A 14,445-nucleotide genomic window follows, 5' to 3' on the forward strand; every position below is an offset into this window, starting at 1 on the left:
CCAAATATTTTGCTAGAGCGTTCCTGGTGATGGTAATCTTACATGTGTTTTGACGCATAAAATGTATAAAGTGTTTCATATTTTGGTTCGTAGATAATTAAAAGGGCCAAGAACAGAGCCTTCAAAATGGGATAACAATTGTCAATGAAATTGATCCTTAACTTTTTTGTACAAATGTTACGATGAACAAAGTAAATCATGAATAATGTTTATGACACTATACGTAGTTGTGCATTACAATAAAAGAAAGATAACTCTAAATTAAAAATCTGGTAAAAGTTAACTATATATTACCACACCGAACTGCTTTTTTGCAAAATCATAATTGTTCAAAATATGAAATTCACTTATAAATTATGACTATCATTATCGTAATTATAACGCCATTGTGGTAAACTAAAGCTAGCATCTGAAATATTGAGGAAATAATAATTATCTTGTTTTCTTTATTCTTTTATATAGCATGTTGTTTTGTTTTGTTTTGTATGATACTGCATTTTATGTTTGTTACAATAAATTGCTCAAATCTAATATGACTATATCTAGCGAAGGCTTTTCTTTGACAATCTGTGTGCCTTCGAAGTGAATCTTTTTTTTCTAAACTATCAAATATGTGTTTAATTGCTTACTAAGGGTTATTTTGTCACCTTTATTTTTTAATTAAATTCTATAAGTTTCCCTTCATTTTTCATTTATATTGTATTAGATCGCTTTTAAAATTATTTTTAAATATAAACCACATTTCAAAAGAAAAATAAATCAGTTTATATTATTTTTAATGAATGTGATGTGGATTCCATTCCATTGGTAAAATGTTCTGACATGAAAATTTGATATCCAGTCTAAATAAACATCGACGATTTATTGAAGATGATGGATTTAGGCATAATTGTATTTCAATCATATTCTAAGTTGGTATCACTTTTACTTTGATAAGATCTTGGGATTGTTTTTAAACGCAGTAAGTATAAAAGGCATGCTTATTCCATATTCCTCCTAGGTTTCACATTTTTGGTGTTTAGCGAGACTTTTGACCAATTTAGATATCGACTTCAGAAAACAACTGCACAATTTACTTTGATAGTTAGAAAAAAAGTTTTGGAAGATTTGGAAAACATGAATTTTGATTACTTTTACAAAACAAAACTATCTTTTTTTGTATAAATTAGTATACCTGTGGATCACCTAAGCGGCTCATATTTGGTGTGATAAAATAACTGACGCCTTCTGCTGCACCTGGCAACATGGCACCTCTGATCAACAGAATAGTTAAAATGAGGTAGGGAATTGTAGCTGTAAACCATACAACCTATAAAAAACAAAACAAAGTATTAAGGCAAATGTGTTAATCAAAAATTGAAAACAACATGTTTAATAATTGCATGCGTCCAAAGCGATTTTCTGGATCTACCTTCATCAGGAACGCTCAAAACCAAACATTTCAAATCCGAGGATGTATAAGTACCGAAACCGTTAAAGAGCTATATGTAAAAAAAAACTAAAATGAATAGCCAAGTTCATCTAAAGTCAACTTTGTCTGAGGGAGTTGAAACCTTAGTTTCTTTTTAATTTCAAAATTTATAAACGGACAATTTTAGAAAGGTGTGTTAAATCATGTCAGTACCGAAGTACTGACTACTGAGGTGATGATACCCTCGAGGACTGATAGTCCACCAGCAGAGGTATCGACCCAGTGATGGGAAAAATTGAAAACAACACGTTTAATTATTGCATGCGTCCGAATCGCTTTAATCTGCATAACAGTTATTGCTGCAGTAAAACTTTAAATTTGTATGAACTTTAAACCCTTACGTTTTTAATAATAATTCCATATTCATCTACAGCCATACGTACAAACTGCAACAAACAGTAAAGATGAAAAGTACAAATTCTTCTAGTAAAATTTTTTAAATGCATTTATACATACATTTAATTTTTCAAATCAATAATCAGATTAAAATCAATAGTCAACGACACAGCATTCAATTGACACAAAATAGAAAATGATGAAGAGTTCAACATATTGTTAAGTGTGTAAACAACATATATAGCACATATTTGTAGGGATCAAAGACATTTTGAAATCATATTAATTGTCTTTGTAAATAAAGGCAACAGTAGTATACCGCTGCTCGAAATTCATAAATCGATTGGGAAAAAACAAATCCGGGTAACAAACTAAAACTGAGGGAAACACATCACATATAAGAGGAGACCTACGACACAACAGAAACACAACACTAAAATGTAACACACACAGAAAGAACTAAAATATAACAATGGCCATTTTTCGGACTTGGTCGAGGACATTTTAAGAAAAAAAATAGTTGGTTGAACCTGGTTTTGTGGCTAGCCAAACCTCCCGCTTTTATGGCAATGATAAATATTACATTAAAATGCCAACATTACATGACAGGACTACAATACAAATATCGTCTATTAACAGCAAATTTCATAAAGTTCTTACAAGCATTAAAATGGAAATATTACAAACAGGTAAGTACTTGGCTAAGAGCATAATCTAAAAGATATACGGAGGTAATCTAGTTTGTCGGCACTCAACACTCTCCCTTTTAACTAAATAAGGTACATATCAGACAATAAAACAACCACCAGCTCCGAAACAAATACTTTGCTCTTTAATAGTGGTATTGTAGAGTGAAAACCACAATTCTACATAAACAAATCTGCAATTATAGCGTATCAGGGAATATTCACTATTGCTGAAAGCTAGCTCACGGTTCATAACCAGTGTTACGGATTATAAAAATAAATTCGTTCGATGTATCAAAATCAAGTGCCCCAGCTTTGACTTTTGATACAGATACTAGTAATCGTCTATATAATAATTATATCTATCAATCTTTTACTAATCTAAACAAACGCACGTATATATAATATCCAATGTGTTAATACTAGCGCAAACTAGTCCAATCTGTTATACAAACATCAATTAATCATTTAAAAGTTAAATAAAGATCATTAATCTATAAAAAAAATACTTGATGTGTTTAAGAATATTGAGTTCTTCATATCTTCGCAAAAGATGCAAATTTAAAAAAAAACTAATACATTTAATTCTCTATAAAATCTCTGCAAATATCTCCAATAGTAAAAAGTAATAAAGATTGGATATGAGACAGTAGTCTCGTTAAATTGGGAAATAGCCATATATTAAAGGAACCGTTGACTTGCATCTACATCAGATATACCTTTGACAGAGAATTTAAAACCCGCACAGAAAATTCAATATTCTGGAGGACAGCCCGTAGTCGCTGAATGTAACCGGTGTTTTAAATATGCTAAATATTATATTTTCAAAATCTGAACAAATTACTACCAACCTTCCAGTGTGCATGGCAATTAAAGGAAAATCGTTAGATGGTCCAGTATACATTATGTAAACAATGTATACATCTTAATCCATATTCAACCAATGGCATGTCTATTGGTCTCTGCTTTACTAAAAATCCATCGAATCAAATACAAATAGGGACAAATACAAAAACACATTCCAAAAGAGGGAAGGAAGATACCAGAGGGACAGTCAAAAGTGCACTCAACTTTATTGACTCCGCACGAGGCTGTTTGAATTGTACTATTTGTTTAGGACTTTTTGTAAACAGAAAGGTACTGGAACGTTGGGTAAAAAGGAAATGAATTATTTGAAATTGAAATCCTTGCGCTATCAAAAATGATTTATGTTCAAACCTACTCTTGTTTCTATTTATAGTTGTAGATGCAGGTATCACAGCTATCAGCAGAAGAGACGAACGAAAATTATAACACATCCTTAAATCGATTCTAAACAACATTGTACAAGTTTATTTGATAAGATAACCATACCTTTCCAGCACTTTTAACACTTTTCCATAAACAAAAGTAGAGAATGGTAAACGTTAACATTGTACACAAAGCTAATTGCCATTTAACATTCCCGAGATCAGATATCCCTGTACTTTGGTGGAGTCCTAACATACCACGCCTGAAAATTGAAAAAAAAAAACGCCTTTAAAAATGTCTGTCATTGTTCAAACGTCAAAGGTTTAGACATTGCAAAGAGTCTAAAGATTATTAGGGAAGGTCAAGCAAACTTACAAACGTTTAACTCCATTACTTTTGGTATCAATCTGTCGCAAGAGCCTGGAAAACAGTAGTTGCCGTTGATTGGTGTCTAGTGTAACGGTTTATCGTTTATTGTGTTGTCATAAATGAGGTCGTTGCTTTGTTTGTATGGGCTTATTCTAGAATCTTGTTATGTTTGGGCTTGTAAAACGGACTATATGGTATGGGTTCTGCTCTTTGTATATGCCATACGGTAACATATAGAATCAATTTAATGTTTAGTTCCGTGTTGGAATAATTGGATTTTTTGTCTCATTGACAATCATATAACATCTCTTTATTTCTTATTTTATAATAATATGTCATTTATGATTATAATAGACATTAATTAATGGCTTGGCTTATAGTTGATTTCTTAAGGGTTTAATAAAGATCTACCCTGTGTTTTTATACAAATAAGTGATGTACTAGAATCCAATTATACAGACATAAATAGTTGAAAGTTTTTATTCTTTATTAAAAAGGTTGGCCTTGTAAAGGATACAAAATTTTATTTTGCATAGATGGGTTATTATGATACTCCATGACGATCTTCTGTTTTAGCTTCATTTTCTTTACTCCTACTTACTCAAAGAATTCGAACGTTGACGAAACAGATGTATTACTATTGTACGTTTTGTTGTAGTATGTTTCGTTAGATTCCCACTCAATTTGCCAGCAGTTTTCAGAGTTGTAATCATGATCACATGTCGTCCATGGTAGCCCAGTAGTGAATGATGAAAACATATAATAAAATGACCATGCGATGACCATATTGTAGTAAAAGGCTACAATATAGGCCATAAAACAGGAGGCATAACCAATACCTACAAGTATAGAAAGACAGTATCATAGTGAAGTAAGCATTCCTTTCCATTGTGTATATGAGGATCGCCCAGTATATGGTTATATATCTAAATTAGCTGTTCAATTCATACGAGTGTTTATCTTTTCTTGGCTTTAACACGAGTCAATTGATTTCGTCGTATAGCTCCTATGTGTTTAAATTAAAAACAACATATTTGTAAGAAAACAACTAAAAGGATTAATTGATTATAAACTCTACCTACATAAAATAAATATGAAATATCTTCACCTTTGTGTGTGGCATGTTTTTCAATTGGAAACAAAATTATTGAAACTATACACAAATAAAATGTATCATAAATAAAAAAAAATCAGTAGAAATATGTCCTTTAAATATTATTATATGCTATCAATGTTAACTATTTTTTATACGTTTACGAATGTGTTTACCAATGTTTAGTTATTATAGAATTGAATTGTGTTTCCTAATATTTCAATGCACGCGACGTTCACGTTTTGCTTTAGTCTTTAATGCAAAATGTCAAAGTCACTTGCTTAAATATTTCGAATAGATTTGAAAAACAAAAACAAAACAAAAAACCAACATTACAGTGTTTTCTAAACATTAAACTGCTCTTCCATTGATAAATATTTATGGTTAGAACATCATATTTAATCCAACATATTCCTCTTGAAATTTTAATTCTCAATTATATATAACACTAAATTCTGTTTTGAGACGGCACAAGAATCTTGATTGATTTCAACTTGAATGTCCTAGAAGTAGAGTATAAACGAATAAATTTAATTTTAATTAAGCATTTTATTTTCAAATATTTGGGTAACACGCTATACATGATGTATTTTCAGTAGTTCAGTATCTTTATAAACTGGTATGCTTTTGATCAAAGATTTGCTTGCCTTTAATTTTTTTTATTAGCTGCGAATTTAGTTTTCTGCAACAGGTGTTGAAATGATATTAACATTGCACTTGATCAATATATAGTAACTGAACTGGTTTGAAAATCTATTTATACCCAAACATCGTTGCATGAAATGTGGATAGTTAATTTTGATATCAAACTTTAATGTGCTGGTGAAGATTAAAATATCTATAAACGGATCAATCATCTAAAAGGTTTAGTGTTGACTATAAAACAGATAAGGACGGTTTGATAAGTCAAAATATTTTAAATAATTTGCATGTAATTCTTGATACATTCACAACTTAAGTGCAATCATTCCGTTTTCAATTTAACTCCAAGCATGCAGTTACTAAATTTAACCAAAAAGTAAAATAACAAAAATACCGAAAATTAGCTCATCACAGATACCAGGATTGAAATTTTATATTTACGCCAGACGCGCGTTTCGTCTACAAATGACTCATCAGTGACGCTCGAATCCAAAAAAATTTAAAAGGCCAAAAAACATACCAAGTTGAAGAGTATTGAGGACCAAAGTTCCTAAAAATTTGGGCAAATACAGCTTAGGTAATCTATTTCTGAGGTAGAAAAGCCTTAGTATTTCAAAAATTCTAAGTTTTGTTAACAGTTAATTTATAATCATGAACATATCAATGATAACTCAAGTCAACACAGAAGTGCTGACTACTGGGCTTGTGATACCCTCGGGGAAATAAATCTCTACCAGAACTCCGAGGAAAATTCAAAACGGAAAGTCCGTACATAGCTCAAACACATCAAACGATAGATAACAACTGTCATATTCATAACTAGGAAGTGTCATTCTCTTAGGTAGAAATTTTTAGATAAAACCCGGTTTTATAGCTAGCTAAGTATCTCACTTGTATAATAATCGCATAAAATTCCATTATATTGACAACGATGTGTCAACAAAACAAACAGACATAACAGGTACAAATATAAAAAATAGAGCTACATCAGTCAATTTTGTGTTATAATCTTAATCGCTAAAAAAACAAACAAATACATCAACAAAGAAACACAATAAGGCATATACAAGAATACAAAATTTAGCATAGGACAATAACACAATGACGGGATCCACGTCAAGTGTATATCAACAAAACTCGACTTAACAGTAAAAATAATATTCACAAAGACAAATAAAAAAGAGTACTATAACACTTTATTAAGATGATAAAAAACGTCAACACCCAGAATCTATATTTCAAGACCATCTTGTATTATTTGTGAAGTTGATACGGAATGTTTATCAACAATATCTTGGTATCTTCCAATGAACTTTATTAGAAAAAGGACGAGACGTTCTTTGACATACTCCTGGTTCATCAACTTTCTGCTGAGACAATGTTGATATTTTACAAACCATTAAGTGTTAAAATTTAACTGCAAGCATTCAGTTTTTTACTTTAACTCCTTGCAATTATTTTTTTTCTCGATTTCACTGCAAGCATTCAGTTTACAATTTATCTGCACACATTCACTTTTTTTCAATTTCACTGCAAGCTTTCAGATTTTCAATTTAACCGCGAGGATTTAGTAAAAATTGACAACTAAAAGAAATAGCACATCTGTACCTACACTGGTATTAAAGAGATAATCGTAACTGCAATTACGATTATCCCAATATGGCGACGGTAGATATAGGTAAAATCTTTACACTCATTTTTCTTAAATGTAGCATGTTTTTGTCAATAGTTACTCAGCTGCAAGGTTTATCTATACCATTTCATCATATTTGAATCGTAACGGTGCACTGGAATTGTCTAAGCGCTTTGAAAATAGCCGTTGAAAAATTCGGGATGATAATCGTAACTCGGAAAAAAGATAATCGTAATTATGGTATTTAAAAATAAAAAAGATAATCGTAACTGGAAACTGTTTTATTGATATTGACACTAAAAACGTATATCTGATAGCATATTATGAAATTATGGCGATGAATTATTTACGAAACGTCCCAACATCTTATGACATTTCTTTTTATGCATATATAATTAATTGTTCTTATGAAAACAGCTACATAGTAGTATATTATAAAATTGGAAGGGTGAACAAGCTTCAAGAAATTTGGAAATGGGAAAACACGAACTTTGTTAATATACAAAAATTTATTGAACTAGGTATGCCACAAAATATGTGAATGAGCGATGGAAATTATGATACATGACAATAATTGTCAGGCGACAGGCATGTGTCACCTTACATCAGATTTCTGATTAAGACAGTAAACAAAAAATAATTTATCCTGAAGTAAATAGTAAATATAGTTAATATTGTTTAAATTATTTTATTGTAGGTGGTTATATGTGCTATTTCTGCCCCCGGGAAGCCACTGCTGATTTAATTCTAGAACATACCCTATTATGCCATAACGAAGTAGGAAAGACATTTAGTATTCGTCAAAAACCGTTTGACGAGAAATTAGTGGCTACAGTTTTCATGTCACTTCGATCATTTTTCATGGATGATATCACAACTTAAAAGTTATGATGAACAAGAGATAACTTTGAAAAGTGTTTTACAGTGTCATTTCTTTTATAGCTGACTATGCGGTATGGGCTTTGTTCATTGTTGAAGACCGTACGGTGACCTATATTTGTTAATTTCTGAGTCATGTTGGTCTCTTGTGGAAAGTTGTCTCATTGGCAAACATACCACATCTTCTTATTCATATTAGCTACTTCATGACTGTCACTGAAATTTCAGTATCTCAGATATAAACTATAAACAACACAAATTCAATTTTGAATTATGATAATATGACATCCTTAAAACATTTAATGCTATATAAGACTAGAGAATGTTTGGCCCTAAATGGGATTCTTTGTGTATTATGAAATTAAGTAACGTGGAGTTCATTGACAAACATGGATTTGTGTTCTTTTATAGTTTGGCCAAAAGCCCGAAAATCAAAAAATAAAATTGATGTAGCTTTAAATTTTCTTACAAGAAATACTTATTCAAAGAATGACTGCAAAGATGAGAATAAAATAACGCATATTCCGCAAAATTAGAAACAAACTTATTAAAAATTCATAAATACTCGGTATATGAAAAGTATGCTGCATACATATGCATGGAAGATATTGTAGAGAAAAATATTGAAGGTACTAAACAAGGAACATTTTTGTATTTGCATACTTGCCATATAATTAGTACTTTTCTATTAAATGAAAACATAAATTAGCCTTTCCTAATTTTCATGCATTTTTCTGAAGCACAAAATATTTGTTTTAAAATCTATAAAAATCTTTGTAATTAAACCAGTTCCGACTGTGATAATCTACATGTTTGGCCCTTTGATGTAATTTATCAATATACATATTTGTGGGTTTTTTTTCGTCTGTCAAATGCTTCGTAAGACTATAGGTAAGGCTAATAAAAACAAAAAATAAAAGTAACAATAAACAAAAGTAACAATAAACAAAAGTAACAAAAAACAAAAGTGACAATAAACAATAGTAACAATAAACTGGTAACTATTCTAGATCCTTTACCATCCACACTGTTTAAAGAAACGTCCTAAAATACATGGGAATTTGATCAAAACATTTGAATTTAATTTTTAAAATCATATATCAGTATAAAATAGAAAAAAGTGAATCCAAAGGAAAAATATGGACGGCTGAATTTATTGATAAGAACTAAATCATCAGCGTATAACAGATATATGATATATAATTATCATTTAACTTGGGTGGTTCACATGTTGAGTCAAAAATAGATGGTAAATCATTAATATATAAAGAAAATAATGTAGAGCTTAAATTACACCCTTGTTTTACCCCAACTGAGGAATTAAAAAATCAGTGATACCTTCCGAGATCTTTACCAAGTACAAAACCTCTTTATACATATCTTTCATTATACTAAAAAAAGGGACCATCTATGTTGTAATAAGACAATTTGTAAAAGAGGGCATCTCTATTAATAGTATCAAATGCCTTCCTGAAATCAATGAAACAGGCATATATCTTTTTTGACATATGAAAATGTGGTATACGTGACTTTCATTTTGAGCAATGAATTGAAAGGATTGCACTTTTGGAATATGGGATATAGCTAATCCATCCTTTTTCTCATCAATTAGAGATATATAGGTAAATTTATCCTAGATATTAACCTGTAAGTTTCTTCATTTATTTTTATATACGTTAATGTCATCGTTTAACTGGGCATTTACATTTTTAACACACAAAATACCATTGAAATGCTGAAAGACACATTTATTATGTTTCAGTTACTATTATCATATAAAGAAAATTACGATTATCAAAGAAGAAAAATACCATAGAGTTACGATTATGATCCCGAATTTTTCAACGGCTATTTTCACAGCTCTTAGACAATTCCAGTGCACCGTTACGATTCAAATATGATGTAATGGTATAGATAAACCTTGCAGCTGAGTAACTATTGACAAAAACATGCTACATTTAAGAAAAACGAGTGTAAAGATTTTACCTATATCTACCGTCGCCATATTGGGATAATCGTAATTGCAGTTACTATTATCTCTTTAATACCAGTGACCTAATCGGCGTTAGAAATGAAAATATATAAATAATAAAATATACATATAATCAATTATGGAAAGCATCTAACAACCCTTACGAAAACTGAAACAATATTTACTATACTCAGTATATTTATGTATTTGAAATGATATAGTGAACCCTATATTTAGTTTTAGTATTAGTGAGTGCAGACATTGGTTTCCCAATATAGGTAAGCATTTTAATAAAGAGGTATTACTTGTTTAAAACAATAACGAAAATGTGCATATGTAATTGGAAAATTATAAAACCTCCGTCATAGACTTCAAATGACGGCTAACAATGATATGAAACAACTCCTCTTCATTATTGAATGTCTAAATTTAGCATTTAGTACATTTTAATGAGGAAAGAAATCAAATAGACATAAATTGTGATATTGTAAAATGTGCATTTACTTTCGTTTTTTTTTGTTTTAAGATTATTTGCATATTTGTTAACATCATATTATTCTTGTTACACTTAATATCATGCAATTAATTTTCAGGCGTTACCGTTAATGCAGGTTTCTAACAATACAAATTACTTTTCATCAAATATATCCTCTTAATTTTCAAACCACCTCGGAGGTCTAAAGGAATACTTTGGTTGACTGGGTTATAGTTATATATCGTCGTCTGTTATTTTCTGTTATCTTGTTAACAGTAGTAAAATCAGCCGCAAACTGCAGTCACTTCCGATCAGAATGGGGGGGGGGGGGGGGGCGTTAATTTGATACTTCTTGTTCAAAGTGACACGCTCTCTTTAGGTTAAGGAACTTTTCCTACAACTCTTTTGGGAACCCGATAAGGGCCTTTTGATATGCAAATTTCTTCACATATTCAAAATATATCGTGCATTTCTGTTTACTGGGGGTAAAAACAGGGATTTCATTTACCAGATCCCATCACTTTGTGTGCTGGTGGTTTCTCCACAGTGGTAGTGTCGGTGTCTAGTGCAGTAGGGGGGATAGTAATCTATCACTGCCTCTGGCTAATTCAATCGTGGGTGAAAAGAAAGTCGAGTGTGTAAATCTTTCCTGAAAGTACAACGCCCTTCATTATCCAAGACTTCTATAGTACCTCATCGCGACAGCACATGGTTAACTATGTTACATTATCCTAGGCGTCAACTGTAGAGTATCTCGGAGCAAGAAGGGCTCAAGAGATTCAGTGTGTATGCCCACCGGTGTGTGGACATGGCCTAGCACTCATCATCCTTGTCCCAGCTACATTATTTGCCTTTTTCAAACGTATGCAAAATCCTTCCGCTTACTTATCTAAATCTCTCATGTAATAGAATTCACAAAACAAGATGAGTTTTAATAGCGCAACCAAGTAAAATAACCAAATATTTCAAAAACAGGATGTGATGATAATGAGCATGCGTTTGAAAAATGTTATCTTCTAATTTTCTTTGATTTTTTTTAGAAATTAATGTTATTACTACCACTGGATCGATGCCTCTGATGGTGAACTGTTAGTCTCCGAGGGTATCAACAGCCCTAAAGTCAGTACTTTGGTACTGGCATGAAAATACGGATGTTTTTTTTTTTATCAAATTACGCTGTTTCCAAAATGTACGAAATTATTTTAAATCAAGGAATGTTTCTCCCTCATGCAAAGCTCCGATTCCTTCCCTGGCTTTGGCTATACTTGTTGTGCCTTTTTGGATTATAACTGTTCAGCCCAGTAGTCAGCACTTCGGTGTTGACATGAATATCAATTATATGGTCATTTTTATAAATTTTCTGTTTACAAAACTTTGAATTTTTCGAAAAACTAAGGATTTTCTTACCCCATGAGTAGATTACCTTAGCCGTATTTGGCACAACTTTTTGGAATTTTGGGTCCTCAATGCTCTTCAACTTTGTATTTATTTGGCTTTTTAAACTATTTTGATATGAGCGTCACTGATGAGTCTTGTGTAGACGATACGCGCGTCTGGCGTATAAAATTATAATCCTGGTACTCTTGATAACTATTCATCTTTTTAATAAGCTTTTGATTTTCAAATGTTTCGGCCTCGAGTATCACTGAGGAGACATTTATTGTCGAAATTGCATCAGGTACAGAAAAATTAGTAACGTTAATGTTATTAGGAGCCAGCAAAGCAATTTTAAGCAAATCATGACACGTGAAATTTCGAATACTAGTAACACTGAAATTAAAAATAAGCTTATTATTTCTTCGTGACATGTCTGTTAGAGAATTTTATCCATTTTTATAAACCCAAAAATAAGTTATCAAGGAGATTTATTTATATTAGTAGGCGATTGATGTGCTAAATCATTAAATCGTTGTATTAAAAAATTGCTCTGATGTTAGAGGTGTTGGCTATCAAATTATTTTATATTGCAAGTTTATCCTTTAATTTAAAAGACATGAAAATAAAGATAATAATACTGTGATTATAAATATGAAATGGTAATAAAACCAGTTTATGGATCATGTACGTTGCAACTCCCTCAGGTAAAGATGACCTTGAAGGTATTGTATTTGCTCTAACAACGCCCATATTTTTTCTTACTAAAATTTGAAGTATCTTGGTTCACTGAGTGTTCGGACTCTGAATGTATGTGCTTGGTGAAGGTCAAGCCAGCATTGGAATCGGTATTATTTTGTTTATGTGCACAATTGTCCTTACCAATTAACCATTAATTTTAGCTTTACACAATGGCACCATCTTCCAGGCACCGTTTTTGGTCCATCTTGTGTAAACTGTCCCATTCTTAGCCATTAATTTTACCTTTAAACAAGAGCACCATCTTCCAGACATGTATTGGACCCTCTTGTGCAAACTGTTGCAAACAAAGCTATTAGTTTTACCTTTAAACAAGGGCATCTTCATCCGGAAATATTGGTCTTTCTTGTGTAAACTGTCCCATACTTAGCTATTTGTTTTACCTTTGAACAAGGGCACCATCTTCCATACATGAATTGGTCCTTCTTGTGTAAACTGTCCCATACTTAGCTATTTGTTTTACCTTTGAACAAGGGCACCATCTTCCATACATGAATTGGTCCTTCTTGTGTAAACTGTCCCATACTTAGCTATTTGTTTTACCTTTGAACAAGGGCACCATCTTCCAGACATGAATTGGTCCTTCTTGTGTAAACTGTCCCATACTTAGCTCCATGAAGAACACTGGAATGGCTCCAAATATAAGTACAGTAAAGTACGGAATGATAAAGGCTCCTAGAAAGAAAGATTAATGTAGAATCAATTTTTTTTTATTATTTTGTACTTGAAAATAACTTATCTATATTGAATATATATTTTTTTCATTGTCTAAAGGATAACTATGCACATTTTTCTGTAATATGTAAATAAGATCGAACAGTTTGGCCATCACTCCATAAACCAAGCAAATTTCTGCGACATTCGTCTCAAAAGACTTCTTATGTCTGCAACTGGACGGTCAGGACCATTCTTAGTTTATAATGTATTAAGAGAAGAACGTCAAAGAATAAGTTTGGAATAATTCAGATCAATAAAGCGTCTGAAACTATTTATCTAAAATGCGGAAGAATAAAGTCATTATTGAATGCATTTGATATAATTAAAAGCTCATCCATATATCTGCCATTCTTCAATGTCGAATCCAAAATCGAAAGAAAATTGATAGCAAAGCTAGTTTGTCAAGTTTCTGAAAGGAAATAACTAAGGAATCACAAACTGGATTCATTTTTTTTTTAGATTTGATAGAGCATAGGTACACAGATTTATTTGTATAAATCGTATAAAAAAGATGCGAAATGCATATATTATAATTCTCATGTTTCAAACGAGCTCAGATCCGACTTTTTGGTAGTGCTCACATGCATATATTAAAATCAAATGCTTATATCACGGTAACTATAAAAAGACGAAATTGTGATTGATTGCATATAAGATAACTCTCCACAAAAGACCAAACGACAAAGAAATTAACAACTATTATAGGTCACAGTACGTCCTTCAACAATGAGCACAGCCCATACCGCATAGTCGGCTATGAAAGGCCCCGAAATGACAAATGTAAAGTCTAATTATTTAAACGAGAAAAC

At 31.4% G+C, this 14,445-nt stretch overlaps 1 protein-coding gene across 1 annotated transcript in view; it reads right to left on the minus strand.

Annotated features, from left to right (window-relative positions):
- The window catches only part of LOC139524808 (sodium-dependent noradrenaline transporter-like), a 39,591-nt gene that overhangs the window by 10,278 nt on the left and 14,868 nt on the right, over nt 1–14,445 (minus strand). The window contains exons 3-6 of the mRNA XM_071319891.1: nt 13,463–13,594; nt 4,694–4,931; nt 3,847–3,985; nt 1,175–1,309 (exon numbers count right to left, since the gene is read on the minus strand). Of these exons, the coding sequence (XP_071175992.1) occupies nt 1,175–1,309; nt 3,847–3,985; nt 4,694–4,931; nt 13,463–13,594 (644 nt within the window). The remainder of the gene's footprint in view (nt 1–1,174; nt 1,310–3,846; nt 3,986–4,693; nt 4,932–13,462; nt 13,595–14,445) is intronic.

This window comes from Mytilus edulis, chromosome 5, assembly GCF_963676685.1.
Source record: "Mytilus edulis chromosome 5, xbMytEdul2.2, whole genome shotgun sequence".
Classification (NCBI taxonomy): Eukaryota; Metazoa; Mollusca; class Bivalvia; order Mytilida; family Mytilidae; genus Mytilus; species Mytilus edulis.